General features: G+C 34.8%; 1 protein-coding gene and 1 non-coding gene across 3 annotated transcripts; one reads left to right on the top strand and one right to left on the bottom strand.

Annotated features, from left to right (window-relative positions):
- Positions 1 to 5,803: 5,803 nt before the first annotated feature.
- Positions 5,804 to 7,243, bottom strand: LOC105961285 (LOB domain-containing protein 41). 2 transcript variants are annotated; one of them, XM_012985521.2, is made up of 2 exons: positions 6,775 to 7,243; positions 5,804 to 6,686 (listed from the first exon to the last, which is right to left on the bottom strand). In XM_012985521.2, exons 1-2 carry the CDS (start codon positions 6,962 to 6,964, stop codon positions 6,037 to 6,039), a joined length of 840 nt encoding a protein of 279 aa, XP_012840975.1. In that variant the 5' UTR covers positions 6,965 to 7,243; the 3' UTR covers positions 5,804 to 6,036. The 2 variants fall into 2 exon arrangements, with proteins under 2 accessions (XP_012840975.1, XP_088682963.1); XM_088826837.1 differs by having other exon boundaries at positions 5,804 to 6,676; positions 6,775 to 7,153.
- Positions 7,244 to 9,508: 2,265 nt separating this feature from the next.
- Positions 9,509 to 9,581, top strand: TRNAV-UAC (transfer RNA valine (anticodon UAC)). Its single transcript has one exon. It is a non-coding gene; the product is annotated as a tRNA-Val (tRNA).
- Positions 9,582 to 10,886: the final 1,305 nt, after the last annotated feature.

The raw sequence follows: 10,886 nt of genomic DNA, 5'->3' as shown, positions 1-10,886 counted from the left end.
CTAATAAGAATTCATTTAATTAACCTATATATTTTTTAGGCGTTGCGCGAATTGAAGGTTCTCCGACTTCGCCGTACGTCTTGCGATGCTTTTATCGAGGATTAATGTTTTTTTTAAGCTTCTAGATTTGGTAACATTTCCTTTCAGTTTATATTAAACGTAATGGTAATAATGCTCTTGCAAACGATGTCACAAAGATGCATTTTGATTCTTGTAACGAAGGTCTCGATCTCGTTCAATTCCCTCAAGTTTGGCACACGTTGCGGCCTAATAATAATAATAATAATCTCTCTTTTACCTCAAATTAAATTAAATTAAATAAATAAGAGGTATTATTATACGTGCAAATAGTTTTTGGAAAAAAAATAAAAAAAAAATTGAAATTATTTTTGGAAATCGAAATATCATATGTATTACAATTTCCGATCATATTCGAAAAACAAATCTCTCAGAATTAATCATAGGTTTTGGTGAATATTCGAATTAATATTAACCATGCCAGGTGCATATTTTGTTCTGGTAGCGGATACTTACGTATTTACTAAGATGTAAGAAACATTAATTTCGTTCTAGGCTGATCAAGTGTGTATCGCCCCGCTCGTATATTTCGACGACTTGAAATTTATCAGTTTCTGAAGATGAATAAAACGGCATCAATAGTCTGCGATTGCGATTTTTTTATCCTGAACTAAAGAACCAGCAACAGAGTCTAAAATCAATTCCGACTTCTTCGTCGTATACAAAGAAAATCGCACATCAATAGTCTCGTCACTAAAAAAAACTTATTTTATACAAACCCCTGATATTATAGCAAAACGCCTTATCTTTCATTTGCATCGACACTCGCAAAAATTGAGCGGCCGTATTCTACTAGAAGCAACATACACATGATGAATAAGTTTGTGCCCTAGCTCGAATTCGCTCTCGATTGAAAGAATTATAAACTACTCGACCTCAATGAGTGTTTGTAGACAACTTTTGAGCTTTTCTGGCCTCATAATATATTTTTTGGTGTTTATGACACCAACTTCTATTTTTGCTTCTCTAAAAATAAGCTATTTCAAGCTACAATCTCAAAAGCAGGTTAGACCCAACTTTTTCGGTTGATGGCATTTCTGTAAATAAAATGAAGATGTTTTAAATATTTTAATTCATTTTTACCTTTTTAATTAATTTAATTCATCCCCACGTTTACCCAGCATTACCCTGTATTTACGTCAAAACCATGTCACAAAACACCTCAACCTCCACTTTGTTTCAGCAAGAAGTTCACCGTCACAATCGCAATAGGTATGAACCTTCGACTTTTTCCCAGTGTTGTAGTTTAAGGATTAATAACATTACCAATATATGTATTTTGTTACCCACATGTGTTTTTCCTCAAATACATGTAGCAATTTGGTTTATATGATTTTCGGCTTTCTGATTTCTATATGAATATGGCTAAAATCTTGTTTCACTAATTAAGTTTGTGTTTTGAATATATATTTGATTTTCTTTTGAAACATTTGTCATGATATATTTTAACATGGGTTTTGCATATATATTTTTTGATGTATTTGTGCAATATGCTGCAACTTTTGTGTTTAGCTATGGGAGTCGGTATGAAAGGGATTTTGGGAAACAAGATATAATTTGCTGATCTGTAATCTACACATTAACATTAGTTTATCCAAATTATGGTCTGTTTGATCATTGTCATTCTTTAATGTTAATCTTTGCTTTTGTTTTATCAGCACAAAATAATGTGTGTCTATGTGTTCTTTATTTAATTATTTTAACATCTCACCTACTGTTTATGAGAATCTTTCATCGTATAACGACGAAGACTCGCATTTGATTAATGTCACTAGCCACAGAGTTTGTGTTGGTAAAAACTCTGACTCGGTCAAGGCTAATTGGGATAATAAAACCACAGAGGTATATGCAAGAGGAAACAGAAGAAGAATCTCAAGGTAAACCACTCGAGGGTCTTGAAAGTGGATATCCGCGGTTCGAGCCTCCAATATATACACCTACACCTACTGATGAAACAACTGAAATATCGACTCAAGTTCCAAGAAAAGCACCATGCACCTACTAGTTTTATGAGAAAAAACACTGAATTTCTTAATCGTGTCCGTAATTAAAAGAAAATTAAAGAAGGTCTCTAATGTTGACAAGATTTCAAAGTGTCTCGAGGAGCAAATAGAACGGGACATTACATGCCGCATTACTTCGACTACATCAGTTCATGGTTCTCATGGAAATGACCATGCATCATCTGGATGAAAGAGAACATTTGATTTAATACTCTAGAATTGGATGCTATGTTTCTTTTCTAATCTACTTTCTTGTTTGCTTGGTTTGTTGCTATTTGTTAAGAATCAAACTATTTTGGATGTTCACCTTACTTGGTTTGTTAAGATTTTTTAGGATTTATTTATTAAATGTCAATTTGTCAATTGAATTTATTTTTCCAAGTACTTTCTCTTGTTATTGACAGAATGGATGATACTGGATGATACTGATGATGACTCAAACTCAAACATGGATTCTCTTTCTAAGTCATCAGTAGCCATGATTTAGATTCTTTAAGCAGTAATGAAGAAAAAGAAAGTGTTATATCAATATCTAACAAAACCGAAGCTCAGGTTCTAAATTCAATATGTATCGCAGTCGTATCTTACTGTCAAAACTATTTACATAAAACTCTGTGTCACAATAGAGAGTATAGCGAATGGGCTGCTTTATTGTCTATTTTTAATGAAAATCCTCGACGTTGTAAGGAAAATTTAAGAATGAGAATAGAGACTTTCTTTCTACTTTGTAAGTTATTAGTTGATGAATATGGTCTTGCACCAATGAGAGGAGTTGCAGTTGAGGAACAGGTTGCGACATTCCTTATGTAGTGGGGCCAAGATGTAGAAATAGACGGTGTCAAGAAATGTTGCAAATGTCTGGATCTATAATAAGTAGATCATTTCACAGGGCTCTAATATCATGTACATTGATGTCCATCGACTGGGTTATTCCATTCACAGATAACTTTGTCACTCATAAGTACATTCGAACTAACAAGAGATTTTATCCTCACTTTAAGGTAATTTTGTTTGAAATAACGTTTAAAGTAAATCTTTCAGTTAATCGTTAGTACTTGTTCTTTATTTCTAAGCGACTAATATATTTATTTTATTAAGGATTGTATTGGAGCAATTGACGGAACCCACATTAAGACTGCGCTTCAGATGGAGCAACAAACTCCATTTATTGGAAGAAAAGGAACTCCCACTCAAAATATTATGGTCATATGTGACTTTGATATGTATTTCACGTACGTATTACTAGGTTGGGGGGGAAGTGCGCACGACACGCGAATATTTTATGATACTATCAGAAATCCAGAAAAAAAAAATTCCAATGCCACCCCTTGGTTTGATTATTTTCAAGCTCATATTTTTTTATACATTTTAGTTTATCTGTGTAGTGCATTCATTATATATGAGTATTCTCTAATATTTGTTTAGGTAAGTACTACTTGGTTGATGACGGTTATATAAATATATAGGATTTCTTGCACCATACAAAGGCGATATTGTCATCTTCCAGATTTTCAATGAGCTATTGCATATACTAATCAGTATAAAGTGTTCAATCATTTGCACTCATCACTAAGAAGTACACTCGAAGGAACATTTGGGTGCTCGTAAAGAAAGATTTTATACAATAAAAGATGTACCCGCAATATTCCTTGGAAAGACCAAGTAGCGCTTGTCCCGGCTACAATGACAATCCACAATTTTATTCGTAAAGTCGACGCATTAGATGAGGATTTCTTACAATATAACAATGATCCAAACTATTTGCCAAAGGACTGAAGAACTCCTCGAGCTAATGCCAATATTTATGGACCATTTGGGCGTCCGTAATGGTGGAATGAACAAAGTTAGAGATGATATTTGTACTTCTATCGCATTTTCTAGAATTGGATAACATATTCATTAGTAGTTAGGTGTCGTTATGTTTTTATTTTTGGGGCTCTTTGAGAAAACCCCCTCACTACTTTTTTTAATTGAGGGAGGCCCAAAATATTTTAGTCTATTTGAGAAAAGTCCACACCCATTTTTAGCCATTATGTTTTCCAGCTTTACCCCCACCCGCCACCTCATCACAGCTGGGCACGCGCTCCAGTGATTTTTTTTTTTTTTTTTTTTTTTCAGTTTTTTTAATCGATTATGAAGCATAGTCGATTAGTCTTAAATCGACTATGTTTCATAGTCGATTAAGGAAAATCTGTAATTTTTTAATTTTTTTTTGTTTCTAATATTGTTTTTAAATATTTTTTGGTTTTTTTAATTTTTTTCTCTATCAGGTTTATTAATGCATAGTCGATTAAAATTTTAGCTATTAAAAATAACAAATCACAATTAAAAAAAATATACAAAATCAACTATATTTAAAAAAATATATATACAAACATTGTAATTGATTTATACATTGGAATCAATAAACAAAAAATCAAAAAAAAAAATTAACAACTAGAGTCGGTTAACCTTAATCGACTACTGAACATAGTCGATTAAGCCTTAATCGACTACTGAACATAGTCGATTAAGCCTTAATGCTCTTATGCCACGCTCCCACCACCCCAACATCCAAAAAACGCCGCCATAACCATCACTACCACACACATATATAATTCAGAAATCACCGACCCCAATACGCCGTCGTCGCTCGACGAAGTCGAATCTAGGCTCAGAGCGCTCAAACTGAAGTACAACAAAGACACCCCGAACCCTAATCTGAAGAATGCGGTGAAGCTCTACCTCCACGTCGGCGGCCGCACCGAGAAATCCAAATGGTGGTGGTCGAAAAGGTCGTTTCTTACTCGTTCGTCAAGACGGCTTCCGATGGTGGAGAGGATGACGATTCCGACGAGGAGGAAGGACCCGACCCGAATTCGTGGTGGGTTCTGAAAATCGGGTCGAAAGTGCGGGCGAAGGTCGACGAGAATTTGCAGCTGAAGGCGTGTAAGGAGCAGAAGCGCGTGGACTTCGTAGCCAATGGGGTTTGGGCGATTAAGTTCTTCAGCCAGGAAGAATGGGATCGTGTGTAATTTGTGTGTGTGTGTGTGTGTGTGTGTGTGTGAGAGAAAGAGGGGAGAGAGAGAGAAAAGAGATAAGAGTGAGAATGTGACGTGGGTTGATTGGGGGAAGAGGATAATGGCTTTAATTTAGGGGTGGTTTGGGAATTATTAAATAATATTTGGGTAAAATATTGGGTAAAGGGGTTTTCTCTAATTATTTTTGGGAGGGGGGTTTTCTTAACTCATTTACCTAGATGAGGGGGGTATTGCTAATTATCCCTTTATTTTTTTATTGTTAAGACTTCAGACTATTCTATTTGAATATATAAATTAAAATATTCATCAACAATTATTAACTTTTTGATAGTAATCCATCGTACTATAGAAATCTAAAATAAGAACTTGTAGAATTCATGATGTATACCATTGAAAAAAATTACAGAAAATTGATTATAAATGAATTAATTTATATATTTATTTGCGTATTTATAAGGGTATTTAGGACATTTTATAAATAATAAGTTGAAATATTAAGTTTGTTTACAAACACTACAACTTTTGAATTAATTGTTTAAAGTTGATTTTATAGGTCTTTTACAAACACCCACAACTTCGTAAATAAGTGAATCTTTAGAGCTTAACTCATAATCACAAACTTCTATTCATAATCACAAACTTCTGATTTTACATAAGCATTTGCAAACACCCCTAAGGCTTGGGTCGATTGCTTATCAAATGTAATAAAAAATTGAAAATCCGATTGCTTATGGAAAATTGTAAGACCAATTATGTATCACATTTTTGTACACTCTTTCATGAAGGGCATATATGTAAAAATACAAAATAACATTAGCTCTGCTCTAATTTAATTTCTGTCTAAGAGAGCGGAAAAAAAAAGCGAAAAAACAGGAAAAAAAAAAAAAAGAATTAATTAAACGGTTGATCTCAGCCGTAAAAACTGATCATCAATCTCAATCTCGCGGATGAGGATAATCAAGCCCTAGCTCCATTCCACAAACCCCAGCCGATTTACAACCAGCTTCGCTCGGCTTCAACTCTTTCGGCTTCGGACAGCGTTTAATCGGCTCGAATCCCAGAGTCAGATCCAGCTCAATCTCTTCATCGTCGTCCGTACGATCAGCTTCCGGCTCGGCGGTCTCAGCCGAGCCAAGACTCTCGCTCCGCCGTCGCCGCCTCTCCACCACCAGGTCTGCCGCCTCGGACTGGTGGCTCAGCGACGACTCATGGCTCGGCGACCGGTCCACCTCGTTATTAACGCACTCTTCTTCAACCGAACCGGCACAAACCCGACTCCGCTTCGATTTCGCCCCGGATCGCTTGAATCGACGAGACCGGGTCCTGACCCGGTGGAGATCGTCCGACCCGGATAGGTTATTATTATCCTCCTTGCTGACGTGGCGTATGTCGTAAGCCTTGAGAGGCGGCCCGTTTTTCTCGACGGCAACGTCAGTGGCTATTTGGGTAATCGGAGCCCCGTTTAGAACCGCCTCGACCGCGCTCTGGCAGAGGTGCCAGGATCCGGACCACATCAACCCGACCGACCCGAATATCGGGTTCACTATCCGCCCGCAAGCCTCGTACAGCATAGACCTAAATATAGCTGCAAATATATATTAAACCAATCAGAAATCAAATTTAAAAATTCAATCGATCAGAAAAAAAATTGAGAGGCGGCGGCGGCGGCGAACCAGGGCGGAGGTGGTCGGGGCCGGCATTGATGAGGTTCATGAGGCCGGCGCGGCCGTAGAACTTGGCGAGGAAGACGGTGGCGTTGGCTTGTGATTCGGGGGTTTTGATCCAATCCAAACAAGGCCTTATGCTGCAGCTCTCGCTGCAGCCTTTTCTCAACACTCGGCATCCGTTACAACTCATCCGCATTTCTTCGATTAAAATTCGAATTTCTGTGATTAATTAGGGTTTTGATAAAATTTTAGAGAGAGAAACAAACAAACAAACAGACGGTTAATTATAAGAAGAAGAAGGTGATATATAGATACATATGTGTGTATGTATATAATTGATTAATAATTAATAATAAAATAGTAGAGAGGGGAAGTGGAAACAAGGTTTGAAGTGGGGGTTTGGTAAAAACCAGGTCTGCCATATTCATGGAATTGGGAGGTGTATCGCTACTGGATTTCATTTTTAAATATTATTAAATCTATGGTTTTATCTAATCAGCTATAAAATGTCAAACCCCGTGAACATTCAAATCTTTAACCAACGGTCTTCAGCCCACTTTCGTAGCAAGCGCGTGAGAATCACTGCCCATTTTCTAATTTCTATTTTCTATTTTATTTTTAGTAAATTTTCTCTATTTAACTATTGACTATAGGTGAAAATGGGTCTAAAATTCATTTTACTTTCTACAAATTATAATATTTAAATTTTTGGAATACAGAAATCCAATTTGATTCCAAACGATTTGGAATTTCCGTAGACCTGATGAGCTTAATTTTTTCGAAAAGTTATGAAAATTGTTGTGAATGAGCTGAAAAAATGCGTTATTTTTTTTTTGAACGAGAAGAAAGAAACGTGAATTGGAAAAAGGTTCTTGGGTTTTTAGACTCTGCAACACTAACGCGCAAGGAAAGTATATAATCAAATATTTAATTATCTTTGCACCAAGTAAAATAAATAAATATTGTTTAAAGGTGTATTTAAAAAAAATGGAATTACTTTGGAACTAAAATGAAATTAGACAAATAAAGCAACTATTTTATATAAATTTTCAATTTCAATCTAAATAAACGAAAATTTTGAATTTCGAATTTCGGAACAAAATAATTATTCCAAAATTGGAATATCTACATATTCCAATTTATAATTCAGAAGTGCGATGATTTTCAGTCAGCACATAATAAAGAAATAAAAATGTATTCTAATTAAAAGTATATTCGAGTCAGTTCAGCTCGATTATTGGCTAAAATCGAACTACGAACCAAACATATAATTTTATAATTATCGAATAGAGAAAAATAAATAAAAATCATAAAATAATATACAAAAGATATTTTTACAATTGCAAAACAAAAAATTACAATTTCTCACAAATGTTTTAAAAGAAAAATACAGAATATAGCATAGGCGTCCGCTTGTACAAGTACAAGGAGCGCGTGGGAATCTGTCAGAGTCCCATCGAGTCGCTACATATCGTGAAAGTCGAGGTCTTAAGCGGGCCCCACTTCAGCTTTCTCCTGGTATTCTGGAAAACCGCCTATGCGAAAACAGGTGGCGGGTATACGGTTTTGTGGGGGGAAGTGGTATTAGGACGGTGTTGCTGGTTTTAGACCATTGGGGTTACCGACTACCGGCAGAACGGGTCCAAAATCCCCTGTTCGCCACATCACTCGACCAAAAAATAATAAAATAAATTATCTCAAGCTTATCATAAGATTGTAGAGAGGTCAATACCATACGGCTGCTCTATGATTAATTATTTGGGTAAATTACAACCACACCCCTGAGTTATGGTTATTTTACAAAAACCCCCTTCTGTTTGTATAATTACAATCACCCCTTGAACTATATATGTCCACCGTTGCGGTTTCAAATTTAGTGCTTATTACCCGTTTTATCCCATTCGAATTTGAAGCAAGATGATCATCAGATGTGTTTTTTGGCTTGTTTATATAACATTATGATGCATCAAAAACTGTATTTTTTCACAAAACGCTTACAAACTAGAGCACATTCCACGAAATCTAGATGATTATGTTGAATTTGACACCATGGGAGTGGAGATGTAAGAAAAAATCACATGTAATTATCCAAACAATAGGTTTTTTTCGTAAATTAACCATACATCAGGGATGGTGGTTGTAATTAATTCCTAATTATTTCTATAAATTTAAATGATAGTTGGTAACTATGAATTAGTATATTATATAATATAATATAATTCATTCTTACAAATAACAAGCAACTACAATGCCAAAGGAAATGTATTAGTGACATATTTTACATGTGGGGCTGCCGTTGATAAATTAAACACTTTAAATTTACATCTAACATATAGTCACCTAAACAATTTATAAATTACTATTAATCTTTTCAAATTTTACAAAACTCTTCAATGATTGTATCATTATTAATTATTGTCGCTATATGCTAAATAATATAAAATAGGCAAGCTACACAAATAAATAAGCGCTATTGAATAACGTGATTCTTTTTTTATTTAATTGAGAGTCGGTTGAAATTCACCGCTCGCCTAGACCGTTAGCCCGATATGCTTCTATAGAATAGAGGTTACATAAACTGGCTGGACATAAGTTTTTGGTTAGACTTTAATCTTTATAGACTCATGCCTACATTAATGTAGACAAATTAATATCGTTTGATTAGTTATTTCTATCAATTAATTGAACGTTATCATTTAAGTTTAAACAGATTGAATTAAGTTACTTTTAATTTCAACAAGGTGCTGTGGTGTAGTGGTTATCACGTCAGTCTTACACACTGAAGGTCTCCAGTTCGATCCTGGGTAGCATCAAATTCTTTTTTGAATAATTTATTTATTAAGCACATTTGCTCTTTATCATTTTCTTGCACAAAAACAAATGAAAGACCATACTCCATCCACTATTAAATCTAAACAAATCGAGTTCGAATAACTTAAGTTTTTGATGTAATATTTTTTTTGTTCTTATCAAGTCGAGCTTCATATTTTCTCAAATGGAACAAGACCAACAAGACGTAATTCAATTTTGCTATCAAATTTTTAAAAATTGTGTTTGAGCTTCGTTAAAGGCTTGTTTGAGCTTTGATTTAATTATTGACCAAGTTGAATTTGAATCGACTTTAATTAAGTCGTAACAAATCATTTTCGAGTAGCTTTAGTTTTTTATCTACTATTGTAGCAACAAATTCTTATCTGCGATTTAGACAAACAAGAAAAAAAAACTTGCACAAAAATAATTTATTGAATTAAAATAAAATATTGCGGGTTACAAACTCTAATTTAATCATCTGATTCTTCTCTCAAGAAAAATATATGATTGACTTTGAATTTCAGAGACGAGTCGTTGACTTGATCTTCTCCGAATTTGATTTGGATTTGAATAACGTCTTCCGAGGGTCTTGCGACTTGAATCTCGGATCGAACGCTGAACTTTGACAGATTTTGACTTGAAGATCTTGGAGTTCTTGATGGATTGGGCCCTTCAATCTTCCTTCGATCTTGATTTGATGTTAATAACGTTAATTCGAGGGTTTAGCACCGTAATCTCGAATTAAACGCTTTAACGCCTTGATTTGATGAAGAACACCTTCGATTTGATGAACTCCTTTGATTTGATGAAGAACGCCTTGAATTTGATGAAGAACGACTTGAATATTGTAGAGAGAATTTTCTCCTACGGTTTTTCTTCTTCTTGAGTTGTGTTTTGAATTGTGTAGGGAGGGTCCCTATTTATAGTGGTAGAATAAGAGTCCTACATGAACTCTTCTTGATGACGTGGCGCGATTTGATTGACTCTCTTTAAATTGATATTTATCTCTTATAACTTGAAAGAGAAGAAACAATCCTATTGGTCGATAATTAATTGATAATTATCTCCATGACTTATTTTGCAAGATAAATTATAATCTTGGGATTCAATTTAATATAATATAAATTATATTAAATTTACGTGTCTACAAATGCCCCCTCGAGACTTGTTCACGGACAATGCGTCTTGGAGTGAATGAGTCTCGATAATTGCTTAACTTCAATTGCAGCTTGATCTAGCAAAGCACATACATCTTTTGAAATCATGACTGGACTTAGAGAAATTCTAAGTTGCCTACGTACCCTATA

Source organism: Erythranthe guttata, chromosome 12 (assembly GCF_056151865.1).
Source record: "Erythranthe guttata isolate IM_541 chromosome 12, IM_541, whole genome shotgun sequence".
Lineage (NCBI taxonomy): Eukaryota > Viridiplantae > Streptophyta > Magnoliopsida > Lamiales > Phrymaceae > Erythranthe > Erythranthe guttata.
This window is presented reverse-complemented; position numbering and strand designations above follow the sequence as displayed.